The sequence below is a fragment of the Neopsephotus bourkii genome, unplaced genomic scaffold (genome assembly GCF_033783945.1).
Source record: "Neopsephotus bourkii isolate Nb327-2 ecotype Australia unplaced genomic scaffold, CSIRO-AGI_Nbou_v1 NB_1780, whole genome shotgun sequence".
Lineage (NCBI taxonomy): Eukaryota > Metazoa > Chordata > Aves > Psittaciformes > Psittacidae > Neopsephotus > Neopsephotus bourkii.
Genome location: NW_026902254.1, coordinates 11,609,487 through 11,633,818, shown reverse-complemented (window position 1 = coordinate 11,633,818; position 24,332 = coordinate 11,609,487). Strand labels below are relative to the sequence as shown.

The 24,332-nt window shown below is 40.7% G+C and overlaps 1 protein-coding gene across 8 annotated transcripts in view; it reads right to left on the bottom strand.

The window, feature by feature from the left end:
- TBC1D1 (TBC1 domain family member 1) overlaps positions 1-24,332 on the bottom strand; it is a 100,760-nt gene that overhangs the window by 65,063 nt on the left and 11,365 nt on the right. The window contains exon 1 of one of the 8 annotated variants that reach the window (XM_061379682.1): positions 6,453-6,690. The exons of the other annotated variants lie outside the window; for them this stretch is intronic. Within the exon in view, the coding sequence (XP_061235666.1) occupies positions 6,453-6,482 (30 nt within the window). The 5' untranslated portion in view covers positions 6,483-6,690. Of the gene's footprint in view, positions 1-6,452; positions 6,691-24,332 lie in introns of those variants that run through there. 8 annotated transcript variants of the gene reach the window in all.

The window sequence follows — 24,332 nt, the reverse complement described above, 5'->3', positions numbered from 1 at the left end:
GTAGATGCAACCTACAGGTGACTTCATCTAGGCTACTGTGCAGCTTTCACACATCTAGCCAGGTGATCTGCAAATATTGGCTTGGCCTTTTGGAAACTTGCAGGCTCAGGAGAAAACAGGTAGCAGAAGCCCAGTTGTTAACACTCCAGTCCACTTCAACAGGATAAAGGTGACTGAACCTCCCCTCTTGTTCCTCAATAAGCAAACCCTGTTTTCAGGAAGATTTTACTTTAAATCTCTCCTATTAAAATTCCATATTTATGCATTAATTCATTGAGGATTTGTTACTGTAACTTGGTTAAAAATTAAGCATAACCAAAACCAACGCAGATACAATCCAGTACACAAATAACTCAGTGATAAAACTGATACAGTGGTTAATGTAATTCCCTGTCTCAGCTTCTGCTCTCTCAGTTCCCGCTGCTTTTTCCAGCTCTGCTGTCTTATCTCCCCATATAAATTAGCAAACAAGCTCATCTGGGCACATCTCTTGACATATTTTGTGTATCTTTACTGATATGTAAAATACTAACAAAACCAAGGCTAAGATTTTTTTTTCCCTCAGTCACTGCCATCCATGAGAAATTCAGCTTGAATAGTTGAGCTGTAAAGGCTTCTAATAATAAAATAGAATCATAGAATATTTAGGGTTGGAAAGGATCTTACGATCATCTAGTTCCAACCTCCCTGCCATGGGCAGGGCCACCTCCCACTAAACCATGCCGCCCAAGGCTCTGTCCAACCTCACCTTGAACACTGCCAGGGATGGAGCATTCACAACTTCCTTATATATATATATAAAGTTTTAATTCAATTAACACTGTTTCTATTGAAGATTTACTTGTTAAGCCACTAGTCAACCTCCGTATACTATACACAACCCCAGCTCCTTCAACTTCAGTAAGTCTTTTAAAACATTTTATTTTAAAACCTTATTTGTTAGTTGGCACAGAAAAAAACATTCCAACATCCCCTTAAAGCAGAGGTTTCTCAGAAGTGCTGCAGCTTCTATGTTCAGGATGATGGGAAATTACAAACTGGAATTATCTTGAAGCTCTATGATCTGATCTCTGAAGAAAGAGGTGTTTTGCCTGACTTTCTACTTGGGGAACCAAGAGCCAAACTACTGCTTTTGTGTTCTCAGAAACACCTCTAGCACACATAAAAGACTGTTTCACTATAGCAGCATTCCAGAAAAGCAGGCTGTGATGTGAAACACTATTTTAGATAATCAAATGTAAAGCAAATAAAGTTAAACTATGGTGTCTCACATACAATATGGCAAAACCCCCAACAAACCCTTAGTTGTACTGTCCATCTCTGATGGGACCTGGAGTTTTCCCTGGTCCTGCAAGATTTACTAACACTTGTTATTGGTTTGGCCCAAACCATGTCAACCACATTAAGACAGCTAATAGCACCAATTTCCAGAGAGCTCAGCAAAGGAAAGCAATCAGTCTTTGACTGGAACCTAAAAGCTCTGTTTTGAATTGCAGGGGGCAAGACCTGTACAAAACAGCAAGCTCAGCTACCTTGTCAGGCTTGGCTTGTTATTAAATCTGAAGGTCAACATGAACCCAAAAGTAGACACTCATAAGAAATTAATTCAGAAAGGCATAAATGATTCAGGAGAAAAACCTTGGTAAGCTGCAATCTACATGGCCAGGAATCTCACTACGGGAAGCCCCACTTCTTACTAAGCACCCATAATGTACTTTACAAATGCATAGGACACTGCCCTACTTCATCTGCCCAGCCACGTAAAAGCCATGCGAGCCAGACTGTATTCTGTCTTTCTCTCATCGAACTGGGGATGTCTAAGCAGAGTGGGTGCAATTCAGGCCTGGCATGCAAAAAAAAGAAATGGAAGGACGAAGAATAAAAGCTAATAGCTCCAAAGGGAACATAACTGCTGAGTAACAGAGGGGTTTAACCAAAGGACTGAATTCATTTCAAATGCTGAGCGCATATTCCTTGGTCATTGCTCAGACCCCCGCGGGGATGGTGGGGTGTGACTGGCATACAGAAAACAGCACATTACAACCTCTTGGCACTCGGTGACAATCTGCATTTGTCTGAAAACCTGTCAACTGGTAACATTTTTTCCCCAGCATAAACTGACTTGGGGAGCAGCAACGTAGTGTTCTCTGACAGGGGCATTGTGTGAACTCAGACACTAAAACCCAGCTCCAGCAGAAATCCGAACTTCGTTGCGTTGCTGGCATCTGGCCTGGGAGACAAGTGAGGGTCTGTCCCTTCAGCCTTACCCACAGGATCTATGGCTTCAAGGAGATTTTTCCACAAGTGAAGCTCTGGCATTTGAGCCTTTCTTCCCCAGCGACTCCCAATTCTTCCCCAACACTAGCTCTCTATTAACTCTCTGATTCTTGATACAGTATCCAAGTAGCCAAACTCCTTTACAAAAAGGGCTATCAGGAGTAAATGCACTAGCACAAACAAGGGTTGTACCCCATAGGGTACCACCAACATTTACTCACCTCCCAAAATAACTTACCATTTTAGTAGTAAGGTGGGCTTAAAAGTAAGGTGGGCTTAAAATATGTCCTAAATTTATTTGGCTTCAGACAGTGTTAAAATGCCTGTTTATGTGGGGTCCTTAAGAGACCAAACCTCAATTTGTCTGGCTACAATGCAAGTCATTCACTGAGGGATTAAAGACACACAAAGGTGCTCAACTTTCTGGAAGCTGTGATGAAAAAGGCACATGTCAATTGGAACAAAACATCCTCCTAAATGAGTGTGATACACCCTAAAACAGAACAGTAAAAATGCCAAGATCACCCTTTCAGAACACTTAAAAAGGAAAAAGAGGAGAGGGCAATTTCTTGGGCTTCCTGATTTTCAGTCTCTCATTCCTTCTCATTCTCCTCCAGAGGCAAATCAATTTGATTTTTAGCTTCTGACCTAAACTAAGTAGATTGCTACTCCCATGCATTCTTTCTCCCTCAGAGGCCTACTAGGCACTCTATTCTACTATTCTTGCTTACAGAATACTAGAAATAGTGGCAAAACACTGGCAAGATCAATTCTAACACAGCATATTAAGCTGTATCAGGACTCTAAGAAAAGTAAGTGGCATTTCCAATATTACTGTAATTACTACTCCAGTAATGTTTCATGGGACAAGCTGAGCAATCAAGCCTTTGCTCCACTGAATAGCATAGAAACTTTCTTTTTTGGTGGCTTAAGAGCTTCGCAATTGATGCAGGCAACTTTGACCTGGCAGTTCTTAGAAAACAAACCCACAATACTTCTTGCTTTGCTATTGGGAATTTCAGAGCATCTATTGTGAATATACCCTAAAGTCTGTTCTTCAGAGCAGAAGAAACTCAAATGATCAGCTTCTCAGTCCATAGCCCAAGATAGCCAGGCCAGCTGAGGGAACAGCTACATTGCAAACCTGCCCTTTTCTGCCAGTGCTGGTGGCCCATTCTAATGTTTCCTCAGGCTGCAGCCAGAAACCTGCTGGGCGCTTCTGCTCAGGAGAGAACCAGGAGCATCCCTTTCCCACCTGCTGTCCTGCAGGTTGGAAGCAGCTGACCAGGGCTGATTGATCCACACCAGCAACATCATTATAGAGACACTTTGATTTAAATAATGTGCCCTTGCTTTGCATTTTCCCTTAGCTGTTTTCTTTACTAGTTCCTTGTTGGTTTATAATCCTTTGGACAAAATAAGCTAAACTCAGCTTTTATATTATATATGGAACTAGAAAGACACACTATATATAAATTGCTTACCTGAGAATCCAAGGACACATTTACTCAAATTCTCTTTATATTCAATTTATTACAGAAACAGATATAAAATTTCTCTTAACTATCACTGTACTATTACCTCCTACTAATGAATTAATGGTGTGCAAATGAACCACAAATCGGTAAAAATCTTCACTTCTATGATTTTTTTATTTGCTGAGAGCTTTGACATTTTTCAACTCCAAAATTATTTCCTTACTTTTAGTAACAGCTATTGCAGTGAACTAAACTGATTATAGATTAAAATATGTGTGTCTACAAAAGTGACTGTATTGTCTACCTACAACAATGCAAACCTAGTTTACACTTTCAACAAACTGTCTTTTAAGGTGCTTAGTCAAAGGTTTCCCTGAAATGAACTGGCTGACTTTGTATAAAACTGTACAGGAAAAACAGGTATAACTATTCTGTTTTATTCAAATAGTTTTAGGAGACTAAAACAAGTCAGTATTTAAGAACTTCATTATCTACAGAGTCATCATGTAAGTGGCTCAGCCAGCATCCACATGGCCAACGTGGGCAACATCAACCCACGTAAGACTAGAGCAGGGGTTTATACTCCAGCCCAAAATGGGCCCCACAACTTGTCCTGGCAGCACCTCAGAACTCATCCCCAAGGAGCCTGCAAGTAGGTAGGAGACAAGCTGGGTAAAACAGCACATAAAAACCTGTAATGAAGACATATTAAAAGGTAATGTTTATACAAACACTAGGGAACAATTTTATAGTATATGGGAGTAAATTACTTCACTTGTAAGTATCTGCAGGCCTGGGGTGACACTAAGCGCTCATATTACTGGATGTGGGGGTTACTCATTTTTAAGTAATAGATGCTGGGGGTCAGTGCTGCTTTCAGAAGGGCAGTTTCCCCCCACCTATGTTGTGCGGTCGCTCCCTGTTCTAGAACACGTTACCATCTTGTAAAAACTGGAAAAGCTTTCATTTATGTTGAAAGCCAACAGCAGTAGTTCCTACATTTTTATGGATCAGATTTTGGCAGGTAAGAAAGCTTTCTCCACTAACAAGTCTCATTTTATAGTTCTAAATAGACTGCTTTGCTTTCCCTCCCAAATTAGCACTGATGATTAACGGCCATTAAAAGAATAAAACTAAACACTTGCAAGGAACCAACGCTGCAATAATTAGTTTTGAAAGCCCAGAAAGCATTCCTTAAAGCAGAGTTAGAAGTGTGTTTCTGCAAGAGCTTCTGTTACTCTCTCTAAAACACAGCCAATTCTGTGAGCTACATGTTCTGCCCTGTACTTACTCCAAGACTAACTACTCTGACTAGCTGCTTTGTTCAGGTGACAGGTGAACACCAAGAAGGGGAAACAGACTGTCGTTTGATGGCATCCCCGCAGTACATACTCAACAGTACCACTCATTTTTTGACAGCAGCCACTGGCACGTTTGTAAGAGTTGGCATGGAAATCAGCCAGGATCATTCCCAAGGATAACATGGCAAATCAGGCCTCTCACATCATCCAGGAGACAGAGCCACAGCGATGACAGGAGAGGGAACTACTTTAACAAGCACCCCACCAGGCAGCTCTTTAAGCAGATGAAAAAATGCCAAGTGGAAAGAGGAAATGATACATTTCTATCTCTCAGGACATGGCTAAAGTAGACTTCTTTTAAGACAACTAGAGCAAATCCTTCTATCTCAGAATCTGAGCAAAGACAACACAGTCACACATGAAACACCTCCCTCTTACTATCTTCCCCGGGTAGGCATTTCACCTGTTACATATTCAGGGAGAAGGATGTATAACAGTAATTAAGCAACAGACCATTTACACCTGGCACAACAAAAGGGAGAACCAGGTTTTATGTGGTCTGCCTAGTAGGCTGGGCTGCCTGTTAAATTTCAAGATAAAGTCGTATTCTCCCTTCCCCCCCACCCTGCCCCAGGTAATTCCTCCAAAGAACCCTCAGTTCTTGGCTGTCATACAGCTGTTTCTCCTGCTTGTCTGCTTCTACATGTTATATTGTGCCTCACAACAGAATATCATATACAGCTCATTTTACATTCAGAATGACTGTTTCTCTGAAGAAAAAAAAATTGAAAATAGCTCAAAATTATATTCTAGATTTCTTTAACCATCTCCATTGCTTTGCATCTGCATGTTTCACAGTTACAGTGGAAAATTCTACTGAAGCCCCAGACACACAGATGTAAAAAGCCAGCATGACACATGCATGATCAAACTTAACACAGGTAAGTCTTCCATTAAAAGCTAACTTACTGTTCTTCATAAATTCAGAGTATGACAAAACCCAGGAAAAAAAGCCCAAAACAAACAGTAGGAGTGCTGTTACACATTCTCCAGAGCACTAAGAAGCCTTAAGACTTCAGCGGGCAGAGAGACCCCACTTTCTGTGCCGTTTTAATTACAGCTCTCCTCTTCTACAGACCCGCAGCAAGGTAAGCACAGTCCGCCAGGACTGCAAGCTGGGGTGTTAATCTCTCAGCCAAAGCCATGAGTGTTACTAGTTTGCTTCTACTGCTCAGTTTAAGCGCTTCTCCTGTTCTCTGGCTGAACAATACAGCAGGGCCCTGCTCCCTTCCCAGCGACCGTTGACTTGCCTTGAAATTAAGCGCGAACATCTGCAAACTCTTAGACTGGACTTTATTTCCCGAGAGCGGAGTACGGGGGGCGCGGTGCCGCCTACCTTAGATACCCAGCTGAACAATGGTGACATCCTATGAGCTCCGGCGCGGCGGCCGGCCGCGATCCCCGGCTCTGGCCGCTCCTCTCTGCCTCTCCCCGCTGCCTCTCGGCTGCCGCCTCACTCGCCGGGACAGGAGCCAGCCCGAAACTTTCTCTGCTGCCGCCGACTCCGGGCGCCGGGCTCCACCCGGCGGGGCTGTGAGCTGGCGGAGCCGGGAGGCTCCCCGCGGCAGAGCCGGCTCCTGCTGCGGGGCAGGAAGGGAAGCGAAGGGAAGGGAAGGGAAAGGAAAGGAAGGGAAGGGCCAGGCGGGGAGCCGGGGCCGCGTCCCGCCTCCGCTGCGCTCCGCCTCCGCCGCGACGCCCCGGGCTGCGGCCGGCGGTCCCCGGGAAGGCGGGAAGGGAGCGGGCTCCCCCCCGCAACACGCCCGAGAGCGCAAGCAGCCGCTTGCTACCTCATCGCGATGTCTTTCTATGAAATTCAGCGCGAGCGACAGCATTCGCGACTTAGAAACAAAAATCTCACGCGGTCCACATAACTTTCTGGGAATATGCTGGCAGTGAAGTCTGACTTAACACCAATATCAAAAATCATCTGCTGGAAATCACTGCAAAACGTTACGCTTCCAGTCAGGGTCGCCAATCATGTTAGCTATCGGCATCTGACATCACACACTAGCAGCTCTGCTTCCAGAAATAAGCTGCCGAAGAAGAGAGCTAAAAAACCAGCACAGCAGAAGTCAATAGTACATGCATTCCTCGTAGGCCAAGGGAAGTTACCTGCCACCCAGACAGGAAAGGTGCTCAGCCCTGTTGTTGCTCTGGCTGGACTGCCTGTGAACACACCCCCTGCTCAGTAGAGTAGGGCTGCCTGAAAAGAACTCATTTTCCTCAGTTTGGAGGAAAGGCATAGAAATACGAAAGAAAAAAAAAAAAAAAAAACACCCAAAAATGGATTTCACAGGAAATAATCCACTGGGTCCCATGTAACAAAAAGCCCTTTATTTTCCATCACCTCACAGAAACAAAATGCAGAACTAGATTTGCAAAATCGTAACAGGAAAGCACAGTGGTCTGTTCTGCACTTGTGCCCAATAAAATTCAACTGCTCAAAGTTAGACATTGAAGTGCCAGATTCAGCTCTTTGGTGTGCCCAAAGACACTCTCTCCAGGACAGTCACCTGGTGTAAGTGTCCTGCATGTCCTTTAGTTAGGGCAAATGGAATGACCTCCCGGTTCAGAGCTGGCACTGTTCCACTTAAATCTAAGATATTAGAAGACCACAGAAGCAAGAGTGACACAAATGCACAGGGGCTGGGGAGCAGCAGAGCCAACCTCGCAGCTCAGTGAGACATAAAAGGAACAGTTTCAGCCCATGCCCCAGACTGCATAATCCTGCAACTGAGAGCTGTATCACCTACTCATGCTGCACTAGTGAGTGCTGTAGCACTAACTGTGTCTAATGAGCCACAGTAGGCTGAGAGGGCAGCACAAAAACAGCTCTCAGGTCATTCCTGCAGCATAGTCACAGCATAATTCCATCCACTTCCTCTGAAGGAATAGAGAATCACAAAAGAACAAACCAGAATGCTGATCCAGAACAGTAACACCTACCCCAAAAAGGTGCCACAAAACAAAGGACTGCATCAGTGAAGAGGGGTATCTCCATCATGGCCAATAGGTTGGTGATAGGCTGAGAATGGAGGTATCCAGCTGCAGTGGATGCATGAGCCAGTGCATGGCAGTGCATTCCCAGCCCTGGCCTGGCCCTGCAGCCCAGCTGAGCTGGTGCTGATAGGACTGGGGAAATCTGTTGCCACTGGATGTTAGCACTCTCTAGAGAAACAGTAGTTTACCCATCTGTAAAATTCAGTCTTGACCGGTTTCATTTGCTTGCTCAAAGACACACAGGTAATCAGGAGAAGAAATCTGATGCGGGAATTTGAAATCCTCTTCCTGAGCTACATTTGCCAAGGAGCCACAAAATACTAACCAATATGAGCTAATAAATCAGCATGCAAGTTACTCACAGCGACCTTCTCATGGTTGGAGAGCCCAAAGATCCTGCCTAGACCTATTTTTAATCAACTGACAATCTACACTATAGTTTCTGGAATTAAAACCATAACAAATACACTTGACATTTTCATAAAGGAGAATAGAGTTCCATTTTCTAATAGTTATACAGGTTAAAGTAGAGGTGATTCACAAGCCAACAGCTCATTCTGTGAGTACAATAATGGCCATGGGCAGTTTGATTGCACAGATATTCTTAGCCATAAGCCAAATTAATGACTAAATATGATCAACACTTATTCTGATGGTGGTCTCTAAAGGTTTCCTGGCATAATAGAAGGAGAAATTTTGACTGCTGCTATTGTTCATGATATATAGAGCACACACATGAATAAGCGACATCTGTTCTTAGGGCTTTAAGCGAGGTACCTTCCAAGAACACTAGAAGTATTACCATCTAAAGTACAGAACTGGGTCTGCTTTTATGTCATACAGCAACTGAGAGCAGGAGCAAGGCAGAATGTTCCTCATTATGTGCTGCTTACAGCTGTACAGTATATTCACTATTTGGTGGTAGAATTAGAGTTGCATTTCTCTGAGTATGAACAATATTATTTCTAAATAATTATTTCTTCCCCTTTGAGGAGATCTTGCCTGCTTGGGAGTTTTTCCAGCTCCCCCTTCCTGACTGGCACCCTTCCACAGTTTTAAACTAACAATACACACATCTCCTCTGAGTCCACATTAAACTCTGATGTCAGTCAGAAGATCTGGCTTCTCATCCTGACTGCAACTGGCTCAAAGAGTGTCAGAGCGACCCCAGTCACCTCACACTACTTAGTTTCTAAACCTATTGTGTGCAATTGTTATTATAGTGTTATGTGATTTTAAATGCACTCTGAAACCTACATGCTTTTATAAAACTGGGAGGAAGAGTGTTGTTGTGGTGAAGACAATGAATTAGGAGAGAGAGTAACAGTGAATGTATTCCAGTTTCTGTTAATATGATTTTCAGGCATGCTACATCACTGCTCTCTCTGCTTTAGTTTATCTGTTAAATGAGACGATATCTGCCAGCCTTGAAGGCAGAAGGAGTGGGCACATTTGGCATTAGGAAATAGCTAGCACCTAGGCTTAAATGTTCAGATATAAAAACATTTGGTAACACATGAAATTCTTCAGTGTAAACGAAGAGGTCACTCACTTTCCAAAAAATTTAGTAATGCAGTAGGAACAGTAAGTGGATTCATTTTTCAGGATGTTCAACTTTCTAAAAACAGAACCTCTTTATTTTTCTATTTTAAGTTTCTCTTCTGCAAATAACTGTCTCTCCAAAAATACTATATATCCATTTTAGGTAAGTGGAAAAATTCAGGGCCAGGGAATAACATCTGTATTGCATAAACAGTAAGTAGCACTTGACACCACCTTATCTAAATGTATGATCTTTTAAATAACAAAACAAAATCCTCACTTCTATGTACTGTTCCATGTTATCATGGAAAATATTATCAGGATATTTGTGGCTGTTTTTAAAATAGTAGCAATTAAAATACCTCAAAGTCACAAACTAGTTACATTGTCAGAAAGATAATTTTCAGTTTTACAGATATCCTTCAGAAATTTACACATACACAACTACCCCCACTATTTCTTCCCAAACAAAACTCTCTCCATTAAAAGAAACTGGAGGTAAGAGATGTGAGATATGAGGAAATATTAACAAGAAACTGGAGGCTGAAGTCAACCTTTCAACACAAGAGTATTTTCTGACTCATTCTCCTCTGATTTCAGCTTTCTTTAGATGTAATGGCTGTTAATATTTTTGAGAGTCTTCACAGTATGTCACCACTGAATGATGTCTCACAAGAAGTTGCATTAGGAGCATAGCCACCTGAGAACTGGCCTCTCCTGTTGATTTTCTGTTAACTTTGGTGGTGGTTTTAGAGCACACCCCATTCCCTTTTGAAGTTTTTTTCCTTTGAATTGTACTTAATTATGTTTTGGCAGCTATTCTTTTCATTAATTATCCTCTATGCCCACATTCACTGACACAAGTTTCATTTATCTCTTTTGTTTCTCTTAACACAAAAAGGCCTTTGTAAATTCAGCTGAAAAAAATGCAGTAAAAGAATATGCCTGCCAGTAATTACCAGTATCCATTATCTGGTCTTTGTTTAAAACACCCACAATTTTTATCCTTTATCACTTGTCACCATTAATTAGGATTTCCTTGAGTTTTGCCTCATCCCTTACCATTTCAAGTAGTAGACTAGATGGTTCCTATTTTATAGAACCGTATTTTACAGAGGAAAAGATAGAAAGCAAGAAACTACTGTGAGAGTACTGTTTGTCATGTGAATTTAAAATTTAGTCAGGTTTGGTTCTCAGATACAGCTGTATTAAAAAATAGGAAAACAAAGGTGTCTATTCAAGGAAATCTTGGGCTTTTATATGATGCAAGATGCAACAAATTACTCATCTGGATCCACTGAATGAAAAGAATAATGAATCCTGTTTGATTTCATCCTATCCAAAGACTCAATCAAGCCTGACCAGCTAGCTTCTGAAAAGATACTGTGGTAAAGAAGAGTGAGTTTTGGTACATCTTTTTTTGCCAAATTATAAACAACCTCCTTTTTTCTCAATACAAAATCAAATCAAAAATTAATCACAAAACCAAACTACCTTACCAAACAAGATCTGCATCAGCTCCCTGATGAGAGAGAACAGCAAGACTTGACAATTAATCACTGCTTAGTACTGGCTGTGCCCTTAACACAACTGGACTGTGCATCCACACTAAGATGAAATCCAGCTTTCACCAGAGAAAATGGGATTACTTTCTTGGTAGTTTCCAGATGCTCAGTGGAAACAGAAATGGCAGTGTTTTGGGTAACCTTTGTACTGTTAGTGAGTTAAGAGTGCAGACTGATGTTTTGGCTACCTGCTAACCAGTAGCAAATATGAAAAACACTAGACACTGGGCCATTGCCCAGAGATAATATGCTCCCCATGTGGCAGACAGAAGAGAACAATTCGTCACCAGAGCGGTGGGCACAGACTCAGCAGTGGCACCCTTTCCACTCTCTCCTGTAGGTTTTAGCTTATATATGATTGTCTTCCAGTCACAAAATTTGTAACTGCTCAAATGCTTTAATTCGAGTGACAATAGCATTTCCTGCTCAGGAATGAATAGTAGCATTGGTGATGAATTATGTGTCTTCTTCCCTAACAGCAGTACCTATCTTCTCTCCAGCAGTGTCAGAACATGAGTGTTACAATGTGCTGAGGCTCATTTGAGATCCTTCGTCTCAGCAAGAAGACTGAGGGAGGAACAGATCTGTGAAGGGAAAGGTGATCCTACAACGTGTAGGAGAGAAGCACAAAAGCCCAACAACCATGTTGCTCAGCAGACAGTGAAGTCCTCCTTCACTGTTTGCAAGTGCCCGTTCACAAACATTAAGGCCAACTAATTCAAAATGCTCATCTGGACTGAAATAATCCTACTGCTTCAAACATTTCCAGAAACACTGATGAGTAAACTTTGGATTGGCAAGCTTTATGCTGGATTGAGTATTTTCTGTCCTCCGACACACAGCCCCCACAAAACCCCACAAAAAAGAAACCCAAAATAAAAACCTAAAGCTGTCAGGAACTTTGCTATGGTTTCTGACTAATTCTGCTCAAGCATAATTGTGTATCTGCCTTTGACCAAGATCAAATGTGCACTGATGAATAATTCAATTCTGATCAACTGATCAGATCCCTGTAAACGGGTGAAAAAAACCACAACCTGAATCTGCAGATAAGTCCAGGAGACTTGTAAAGAGATCACTTTGATGTGAATAGTTGTATGCAAAAAAAACCCACAAGGACAATGTGGCAAATGAGCTATGGAGAAAACTCACTGCATAGTGGGGAACTGCCACGCAAGAGACATCAGGAGCTCCTCACATTTATAGTGTCACAATGGGGGGGGTTTGGGCAGCTGTGAAACTGGATCAGGAAGAGTGGAACACAGGCAAACTGGAAAACTGCAGGAGCAGATTAGAGAGCTCAGATCAAATGGATCCCAGAGTTTAGTGACAAAGATACAAGTTGAACCCTTGAGATCATCAACTAGGTCTTGACTGTGGTTGAAACAGTTGGAAACCTCACATTTTTCTCAAGCTGAGCTCTCCAGGCTGCTGAGACGGCTCTAGGAGAAAGAGCATCAGCCACCACAGAGATGAGACACACCTGCACACACACCCTGACACAACTGGATAAACCACAAAACACTAATGATGCAGGAGTGCTTACTTTAAAAATCCCTCTGACAATGAGGCATGAAGGACGTGAGAATTAAATTGAGATTAATGTCCCCTGGCACTAGATATATGTCCATGGAAGAACTTCCCATCCTTTTCCTCCAGCTTCCTGTGGATTCCTTGTGGCAAGCACTGAATGATATCAGGAGAAAGAAAAAAAAACCCCACAAACCTCTCAAAGTTTAAGAAGTATTTCGTAAGATGCAATTAATTAAAGATTATAATTAAAGATCTTGAAATGTGTATGGTTAACCCAGGTTACCCAGATGGGTAGACAGACACTTCATTTGAAAGTACATCCCATTTCCTTTGTGGAGGACTATTTCACAACTCGAAAAAAAGTTAAATACTAAGCACTTCTACTTACCATAATGGCTAAGTTACATAGCAAAAAAGGTCTAGAAAGTGCTCAGGAAAACAAGACTATGATCAGAACATGACAACTCGCACTTTACTGGTTAAAAACGTAATTAGAAAATTTACCAGTTCCCCAGGTGCTATGGGAGAGAGACATGCTATGAATGCCTATTTCCATTACATGGGACTTCATGTTAGTGAAGATGTCCATATTCACTTTATCCTACTAGAACACTCTAGTAATGAATAATATAAATCGTGCAATTTTGTGTGCACAATTTTACAGTTATAGCCTAGCTCTTGGTTCACACAACTACCTATAAAATACCCCCACCTAAGCATATTATTTTGTGTAATTCAGTTGCAACAGTAGGAGACTAGGAAACTAAAGTTCCACAGTATTGAGAGCCATGAAAAGTAACCGGTCTTCTCAGTTCTGCACAATTTATTTAATAACTTAATAAATCTATTTGTAACAGTATTGATTTCTCATAACTCACAATCCCCATAGACAGTACACAGATTCTACTGGACCTTTACTGTAGCACAGGATACTCTAAAGAAACATCCATTTCCGTACACTGAAAAAAAACAGTTAGTATAAAACTTTAACTATTCCACGTCCAACCCATAATATTCTTGGTTTTGATGGAAAGAGCTTAATAATAAAAATATCAGTTCAGGTTTATCTCTCAGCAGGCACAGGGTCCATAACTTACCTACAGTCAATGAAGCATTATCGCAATGTACATATGATGAGCACCTGGGTGTAAAAGCCATTCATTTGAGAAGGATCCGATCCTGCCCCCGCTAAAATCACACACCAAGTTGCTACTACATCCTCATGCAGCTTAAGCACAGATAACAAAAAGAGGAAACAAATACCATATGGTCCTGTTCTTTTCTGGAATCAAGCTGAAGAAATTTCAATTTCTGTAACGTTGCCTTCATATCACAAGCCACACTGCTCTAGTGCTCTTGGACAAAACCCCAGCGGGAGAACTGCAGCAGCCCGCTGAGCACTACAGCAGCCCCTTGCAGCCGATTAACAAGTGCCCTCAACAACCCGCCCAGCCCTTGCTCCACAGAGCTTCCCATCACCGTTTGATAACAAGCTGCAGCACAGTCCTTCCCTAGATATTTCCTGTGTACGATGGAATTGAGAATACCACTGGAACCCACTAAAATAATAGTATAGTAATTTGTATGGTGCATATAAATCTACCTTTTTATTGAATTATCTGTTTATTTCACCATGTTGTGCTGTTGATTATATTCTTTCCCAGCTGTCTTGAAAGTGAAAAGTTTTATCAGCAATGTTCCCTTGCACGTGCTTTTAACTCACTGTTTCTTATCTTTCCCCTTCCTACTCTCAGGGCTTATTAACCCATCTAGTGTTCCTTTGGCAATGATGTGGATTCTTGTGCTCTTGTGATCGATTTTATATATTTTCATCTAAGTCATACTATCTTTCAATTATAGCAAAATCCACAAAACGGCAATAAACCATCTTTAAAACACAAGATTCAAGTACTGTTTCTATTGATCTGGAAAAAAACACCTTCCCCACCATTCAGTTAGGCTTTCTATTCAGGAGTCTGCAGCTCCTGGTTTCGTTACAAACAATATTCCACATTCAGTTATTGTAAGCCAATACTGTTTTAACTCCTAAAAACATGCTGGAAAACACTTGTGAAATACAACATACAATACAGAGGCTTTTAAAATACAGTAACAGGACTTGTCATTATGGCTTTTTTTGTGGTTTTGATAAAGCTGCATCACTTCAAAGGTCTCAGAACATATTACTGTAAGACACCACTGCACATTCTGGCCACATGTGCTGACTGTGCTTCCGCTCCTCTGCCAGAACAATGGAATCCTCCATATGCTGAGTCAGCTATCCCACAACCATGGATCCTGGATCCACGCAAACTGAACGCATTCCCTCACTACATGGGTTTTTAACCATGTTTTGTCACTGAGAATGTCAGACAGCTATGTCAGCTCACGTAAGACTCCTGGAGTAGGTGAAGTTTAGAAAATGTGTACATATTTTCAGGAATAAAGCCCAAAATATTGTTTGATATGTGGTACACTACAGAAATAAATAAAGTTACAATAAAGTCACCATGGGCTGATTCTGCCCTTTCCTCCTTCCTCGGTATTCCCAGTATCAATAGGGAATTCTGGCATTCCAGAAGAAACCTGGACACAGCTGGAAGGATGGTCTGGACAGCAGAGCTCTTCACTGAAGCAGTAAGTTCAGATATCTCTGCAACCTGTGAGTCTGAGCTCACATATTTGAATGTGTTCACAGGCACAAAGACCCAAACGAATAAGTGAACCTCAGAAGTGAGCTGAGCAGGGTCTTTTACCCCATGACATAAGAAATTCCAAGTCTCCTGTTGATTTCAATCATAATTTAGGAGTGGCATGTAGGCCAGCTTTAATTTGTTTTCACAGTTGTTTCTAACATGCAAATAGATCCATAATGTCATCCTCATGCACATGTTTGGATTTCAGTCACAACCCAGCTGGGACTGAGCTCCAGTTAAGACTAAGGCCTGCAAGTCTAATTCACCTGATGTCTCAAGCTGGCATCAGGGCTTCCAGAACAGACTGACATGCCTGTGCATATGTGTGTGTGCAAAAGTCAGGTCACTGAGGGTTATCCAGGTAAGGAAAATTTGTCACATACATAGTTTTTATATGGCTTGTTGGAAGTACACAGTCTCAACTTGTGTGAAAGGATTTATTCCAGGACCTTGACAGTTTGAATTAACAAGAAATGTACCTATATCTCAGAAACCTACATTTTGTTTGTTTGAGGTTTCTGGGAATTTTTCTAACTTTTCCAGTCTGTGCTTGCTTAAGGACATTCTATTAAAACACAAGAACTAAAATAAGAAGGGGCAAGGAAAAGGAAGAAAAAAAGAATTAATTTAAAAAAAAACACTTGAAGCATGCCTTCTGCAGTACACAACTGGCCTGCAGAATGCCCATTGAAAACCTCCTCACAGTAGAAAGCAAGCCTGAACATGAGCAATGCACACACTCTGAGGTTTATTGTTCCCTGGATGGATCTAGTTCATTAAGGAGCTAATAACATACATGTAAAGAATATTCTGAAATCTCTAGAAGGTCAGCTTTGGTCCTTATCCAGCTACAAGCACGTTATATCAAAGTCAGAACATGACTGAGAGCTGATGTTTTCACATCTATCAGATATTCTGCTGAGGGGAACTGAGACATCCCAGAACATTAGCTGATGCCAAATACTAACCCCAGTTCAGCGTGTGTCTTGTTTTGTGAATTTCATACCTAAGAATAAACTCCAAAACACCAATATTTCAGTTCTAGAGACAACTTGTTTAGTTACTGTTGGTTCTTGTGCTAGCTTGTTTCATAGTAAAATATCAGCTCATTACCATACTTTTAAAGGCATTTAGTGCCCAAACAAAACAAACCCAAGAACACCCCCCCCAAAAAAAAAAAACCAACAAAAAAACAACAGCAAAAAAAAAAAAACACCCACACCAAAACCACAAGGAGAACCCAAGAATTTCATAAGGATAATTTTTTTCGGGGGGGGGGGGGGACCCAAAACAAACAAACAAACAACCCCGCCCCCCCCCAAAAAAAAAAAAAAAAAAACAGAAAAAAACAAACCCAAACAAACCCGACTTAAAATGGGAATGACAGTATTGAAATTCTTACCGAAAGCCCACCAGGGTCTTTTAATTGATTTCAACCAGTCTTAGATTAAGCCTTCAACATCTCTAAAATAAGGTGAGGAAGTCTGCTGCTGGAAGCAACAGGAGGAGGGGTGAAAACTGCTACAGCTATCGGAGCAGCTTATATTTGCTCTGGACAGCCACTAAGTGGCACTTAAACACCTCATCTTAGACCATGGTGAATCTGCAAACCTGTGTGGAGGGAGCGGAGGGAAGGGAGGGGGTGCGTGTAAAAAGGAGTTATGCACTCTGGAGACTAATCCCTTTTAAGAACAATGAAGTTCACTTCCTCCAATTAAAGAAACTTTCAAAGGGTCTGACTATGTATGAAAATGTTACTGTCAGAAATGCTGTACAATGCTTTGAGGAAGCAGAGCTCCACAGAAGCAGCCGCTTTGCCTCCTAAATCCCGCTCCTGATTTGGGAATCCAAGTGCCTCGTTCCAGCAGATCATTAGCTTCTGTTGTGCCATTTGAAATATGCGCTTAAACCAGGAAAATGAAAGTGTCTCATCACCACTGGACTGCAGGTCAAGCTAAGGCAGCCTACTATCTGCTAGCAATGCCTCTGAATCCAGTTTCAATTAGAGATCTCTGCAGGAACCAAATGCTATTTGTACCTGCAGATGCACATCAGGGTTTTGATTGAGAGAATCAAAAGTGATGGAGTTTTGCTCTTCCTAAGACATCAGTACATTATTGCTTCCTAGACATACATCATACTTTCATTTGCATTTTTAATGAAAGAAAGAAACCTAATTTTCCTAATAGAAGTGTTAATCATCCTCAATATGTTAATGCATTATAGTTACCATTTTTCTTTTTGTCAGGTTTTAAAAATCCTTTTACTTCATTAAAAATCTTTCTAAATAATTACAGAAATTGGAAACCATTTTTTTTTATATGAATAACTGTTCATTGGAAACTGTCACTGGAAAACACCTGAAGATAAAACCAAGAAGAATAATATATTAGGTATTTTAGGTGCTAGGCAGGCAAGTATCTACAAGCATGTTCAGTGTCATTATTGGAAGTATTTCTGTTGTCTTCAATCAAACTAGCCTGAACTTAAAAGTGCATACATGTTTTCAGCATTAAAGACTCAGAAGTAAGACATGTACAATTTGCTTTTTAGACTCTCAAAAAAAAATCTCTGTTTCAGTTAGCCACAGGTTTAGATGTAAAATACATCACCAGGTGTTAGTTGCAAGCTGGTGTTCACCTTTGTCCTGAATGTGGCCTCCGAAATCTCAAATTAAGAGTTATGAATTTTATCTTTCATTCTCTCTTCCTGTGAAAGCTCTTTACGTTATTATTTAGAAGCACAGCATACAAGCAACAAAACAACTCAACAAGCCACCATGGATCATGGTTACTAAGAATGCAATTTTTAAACACATTCTGCATGTGTGAAACTAGCTTTGTGAGGTTCTTTTAAAGGCTGAAACGAGAAGCTTGCAAATGCAAAGCATTTAATCACTCATGTAGAAGGATCAAATTTAACCCAATGCAAGACGAATCACTGGCAGCAAAGCTGTTTTTATGACCAGCAATAGATCTCAATTACTGTCACTCTGGGAAAAGTGGGGGGAGGGTGGGAAATAAGAAGGTCCACATCAACCAGCAGTTTCATACAAAGGACAAACCAAGTATAAACCAGCACTATCTACTCAATCCTTGTATCAGATCCTCCACGATCAACCTTTAGGGCAGACACACATATCCATTTAAGCGTGTATTTGTCCAGTCACACAAATCATTCTTTAGGCAAATATTTCCCACAGTCCTTACCATAACTTGACGTCCACAGAAAGACTAAAAAAACCCAGAAATATGTAACAACAGTGCCTGCACTGGGCAAGGGAAAGCACTGGTTTTACGACAGTGATTTGTTACTGTTACTCACTTTGACATATAACAGGATGGGAGATTGTGCGGCTAAAGTAAATAAACAGTTATATATGCCTCCTCTGCTTTGGTTTTCTGCTCCACTACAGCCAGAGAACCCACATCTGATAACCTTGAGGGCACAGCATAAATATCAGCCCAATGCAGGCAAAACTCTATATGAAAAGCCAATTGCATGGAAAAATAATGAGCTATTTCAGGAAGGTGATTATTCAGTATCATAATTTATTAATTGATATCTTCATATTTCAATGTGGACAGCTTGAATTTGACAAATTAGAGCCATTTTAGAATCTGAAAAAAAAAAAGAAAAAGAAAATACAACTGCCTGAATATGAATGTTTAAGTAGATCCAAGTGAGCTAAAGACCAAGCTTTTCAGAGGAACTTGTGAAGCAGGGAAAATAGACAGGTTTTGGTTTTACTAGTCTTCAGGAAAATCAGTGATGTAGGACCCAGTCCTATAATCTGATTCATGCCAGAGCCACTTCTGTCTGGAGAGACTGTACTAATGTACGTGACAGATACAACCTTTGTTTATTCATATATTTGACAAAAGCTATCTTCCCACGTGTCTAAAAACAGATTGTACAAGCTCTGAATTCTCTCTTTCATGAACTAAATTACACTGTCCTCAATGTGTTATTGTACTGTGTGCCATGAAAACTAACACTGTATTAAGTAAGACTGATATTTTATTAAAACTGTTATTTTTCAAAGCAGTTCCACCCCCTCCTCTCCTCCCCCCCCCCCCCCGCCGAAAAATATGCTTTCTGGCTTTAAATTGCATACAAATATCATTGTGCCATGTACCTACAAAAGTAATTTAAAAACTTCATAAGTGTGCATACATTATATTCCTTAAAATCATTAATTAAATGAAAATAAAAACCATCTACTAAATCAAGATTAGGCTGACTTGCACTTGGAGGTCATTAACACATCATTCTTTCAAACATCCCCTAGTCTTAATTTAATTTCAGCAAGCCACAGCAGTGGGTAACTGCTGGAAATACACTGGAGTTCCTTTATCATTAATTATTGCTCTTTGTAGTATTGTAAATTCAGCTTAATATCCAGTGTTACTATAGATCAAACAGTACTTTCTATACTCTTCATTCTGTATATGCAACCTGGGTTTCTAGACTCATTTACTTTCTCACTCAGAACTTTCTCACACATGCAACTCCCACTTCTTGTTTTATTTGCCCAGAAATTTCTGTGGGCTTTGAGTTGGCTTGAAGCTGCAGGTCTGACTAGGCTTAGGCTCCAAGGTGGTGAGGAGACCCATTCACTTTGTGTGTATTTCATCTGACACCTTTGCAAAAAGCAGACTTTACCGCACTATAGTAAGGTGAGCTGAATAACTTCGCTGTAACCTATTCTGTTATTGTTGCCACTTGTGAAGCAAAGGAATTTAATATGTTTAGTGCTGGGGGAATGTGTAGATAAACATAGCCTCTCATCTCAAGACCAACACTGTGCTTCGAGAACTGTGTGGACTGAATGAATACCCAAATTTTCACATTAGTTTTCCACAGTAAGTTATCTTCAGGCTTTTCAATCAAATTGGAAGACTACAGCATCACCAAACTCTTGCAAAGTTTAGGAAGATGGTCACAATATTTTGGAATATTTAAATTGCTCTGAACTGCCCCACTGAGTGATACCACAGTGCAACATGAAACTAGAGGAAAAGCTGCACTCAGACTGGGCGAAGATGTTAAGAGTAAGCTTCTCTTTGGAGATATGCAAGGAAACTCTTCACTATGTGAACAGGGAGTTTCTGAAGGAAACTCTGACTCTGGAGAAAGCTTTAATATTATTCCAATTGCCTGTACTGGACTTCATAGGCTGTAACTATCAGACCTTGTCAGACAAAAGGAATAGTTACCAGTCACTTGAGAAGCTTGGTCACAAATCTGCTACTGAGATTTTTGCCTCAGTTCCACTGTTTTGTATATCTTCTACAATCCCCAAAAGGAACAATAAATAATTTTGGTGTGAACTCTGGCTCTAAAATGAAGTGCACATGGCAGCATAAGTAACACATAGATACTTTCAGTATTATTTAAGTTTAAAAATTCGCTAACAGTGTCATCTGATACAGAATCTTATACTAATTGTCATTCTGTAGCAGAAATTTCTGCATGATTTAGAAAATAGAAGAAATCACAAGAAAGTATGATTTCATGTTGCTGCCACTGTAAGAATCTCCTTACAAACCATGTGATTAATTTCATCTTCCTTGGTAAGACTTCATCTCTAAGTCAGGAAACAGCACTGGTATTGCACAAATGACTTCCTCTGTGTAGCAATCGTACATGAGGTTGAGGGAAATCACACAATATTTCTTGTAAAATAAGGGTGGAGCACTTAGCTTAGCCAGGATGGCACAAAGTCACTCTACAAGAGCCTCTAGTCACTCTACAAGAGCCTGACAAGAGCCCCATAAAGGCTTGAGACAATGCTGCTAGGGACAGGTTCATTGTCCACTAAAGCACCCTGAAAGAAAAGTTCACCTACGTGAATCCTTTGAATAGGTCCCAGGATAGAGCTGGTCTAGTCACAGTTATGCTCTAGGCTCAGGATAAGTAAAAATCCTGATTAATTGTGAGAGTGTCCAAAGCACAGCTGGCTGTTTGAATTACATAGGGCATGCTATTAAGACTTGCACAGCTAAACTTTGACCTACTTTATATACCAGGCTATATATGTGCACAATTACATATTTGGTGTTTCATTTGTTCTGCTCGATTTTTTTTCTTCTGTTTTTTATTGTTTGAGTTTTGTTTCTGTTGTTTTTTTTTGTTTGTTTGTTTTTTGTGTTTTTTTTTTTGTTTTTGTTTTGTTTTGTTGGGGTTTTTTTAACATTAATTTCTCCAGTTAGCATTTGGGAAACAGGCAAGACTGCAGTATTAGCAGTTTGCATTTATGTAGATTTCATCAGAAAAAAACAAAGGTGAATACAAACAGGAGGCAGAAACCAGCCAAATTAAGCTCTCAGCTGCACTGAAATAAGTCCAGTTTCCTCATTTTGTTTCAGCGTTTTATGCTTTTTGCAAAAGAACAAACAGTTTTAATCTCCTTAAACTCATCAAGCAGTAAAATACAGTAGGAAAAGATCACCTCTAAAATTATCTTGCCTTAATTCTTTTCTGAAAGGGAAATGGTGCTATTAAAAATGAGATACTTAGTGAGGCCACATCTTAGAGCCTAATGTAAAAACAAGTTGTGTAACAACCCTCAGTCACGAAGCTAAGCCTCACAACAACTGCTCTGGAGTTCACTGGGCTCTGCCATTCCTTTTATAGATGAATAATGTGAAGTTCACTCACATCAGTTCTGTGCAGCTCACAGGGAGCTACGTGTTGATTATCTGAAACCAGCTTCTCCAGCACATAATCAGATCACAAACAACATGTAATAAGAAGTACTGCATTCCAGGTAATACAGCATGATCTACTTAAGTGCGTTAAGTACCTCACAAAAGTAGGTGAAGGTTGTTTAAAAAACATAGTAACTGTTAAAGCAATTGGACCCAGAAAATGAAGACTTCTAACAAAAGGCGAGATTACTGTTGTAACCAAACAGCTCAACAGCAGGGCAAGCGCTACACTTTAAAAAGTGCCTCAGGGCTACATTTTAAAAAGGAGATGGGGCTTATCTGTGTCTGCCATGGGGCAGATTTGGCACAGAGTCTATGAGCAGGCTCAGGTCTCAAGCAGGTGTCCCAGTCCACTGCAACCATATGGGCACTGCAACTCTCATGGCAACACTCCTGCAGCTGCTAGCAGCCCAGTTCCTGGGCCAAAAGCTGCCCCTGATTTATGACACTACTGAACAGATTCAGAAGAAACAAGCAGATCTGTGCATGTCTTGTGCAGCTGTGATCCTGCTTAAATCACGAGCAAAAGCAGTGTTACTCTATAAAATGGAACAGAACAGTTCTATTCAGTTTTTTTCCCATTGTAACATTAACAGCTCTGGTAAACACAAGTATGTATGACAGGCTGTTATGACAGCTCCTGTCCAGACTCTTGCAGGGGGAGAAGAACTAAACTTAACCCTTAAAAAATGAGAACTGAACATTTTACATTCCTTCATACTCTAGTTCTGTATTAGTCATTGATAAATGTCACAGAAATACTTCTCCTTACAAGACATCAGGACCAAGTTTCTGGGCTTTCCCTCAAATCCTCTAGCCTTCCAGTTCATATCACATAAAGAAAAAAGGAGAAACTTTCAAACATTCTTAGCACCTGCTTCACTAAAAAAAGGTGACAGCACTGTCTGCTAACTTTTACCTTGCACAAAGGGATTTATTTTACCCTGTGACCAGGGAGAAGATGTGAATGAAGAAAGCTAGTACTTCTAGTGTAGTACTTTCAGTATAGTACTCACATCTGCAAACCCTGGTCATGATGAGGGACTTCAACCATCCAAGTATCTGCTGGAGGAACAATACAGCAGGGCATAGTCAACCCAGCAAATTTCTGAAAGACACTGATGACACCTTGCTGATCCAAGTGACAGAGGAGGTGATGAGAAGAGGTGCTCTGCCAGACCTCATACTTACCAACAAGGAGGGGCTTGATGGGGATATGAAGGTCAAAGGCAGCCTTGGCTGCAGTGACCCTAAGATGGTGGAGCTCAGGATTCTGAGAAGCAAGGCAAAAAGCATGATCATAACCCTGGATTTCAGAAGAGCAGATTTTGGGATCAACTCTTCAGGGATCTACTTGAAAAAGTACCATGGAATAATGGCCCAGGAGAGAAGACGGTCCAAGAATGCTGGTTGTTACTCAGCCTCAAGTTCAAGAGCAGTCCATTCAAATGACCAAGGGAAAAAAAAAAAAGCCTGCATGGATTAACAAGAAACTCCTGGAAAATCTCAAACATAAAACAGGAGAATACCTGTAACCTGAGAGAAACATATAGACACTGTCTTAGAGACATGGTTAGGAAAGCCAAAGCCGACCTGGAGTTGAATCTGGCAAGGGATGTAAAAGGTAACAAAAGGGGCGTCTGTTGCTACATAGATGACAAAAAAGAAAACCATGGAAAATGTGAGCCTGCTTCTCAATGAAGTACAGGACATGGAAAAGGCTGAGGTACTGAATGCCCTCTTTGACTCAGACTTCTGTGAAACCATTAAGTTTAGCATTGTTATTCTTTACTTACAACAAATAAAAATATATAATAAAGGACAGTGCAACCTTAACTTCCCTTAAATCTAAACTAGCCCAGGGCCTGATCAGGTAAACTAGTGACCAGTATTCCATTTCCCAGCCAAAACATCCATCAAATTAGGTTAAACATACCTAAGTAAAATAATTTGATACACCAAATAAAGACCAACATAATGGCATGTGGAATTACTTCTCCAAACTGAATCTAAGAGCAGGAATTACTCTTCTTCTGTAATGTTTTGGTTACTTTGTGTTTAGTGGAGAGGGATATCCCAGGACAGTATGCCATTAGCTTCTTATTATCTTTTTCACTTCTTTGAGTGAATGATGCACTAAAGCAAGGTGTCCTACAGAAAAACCGTG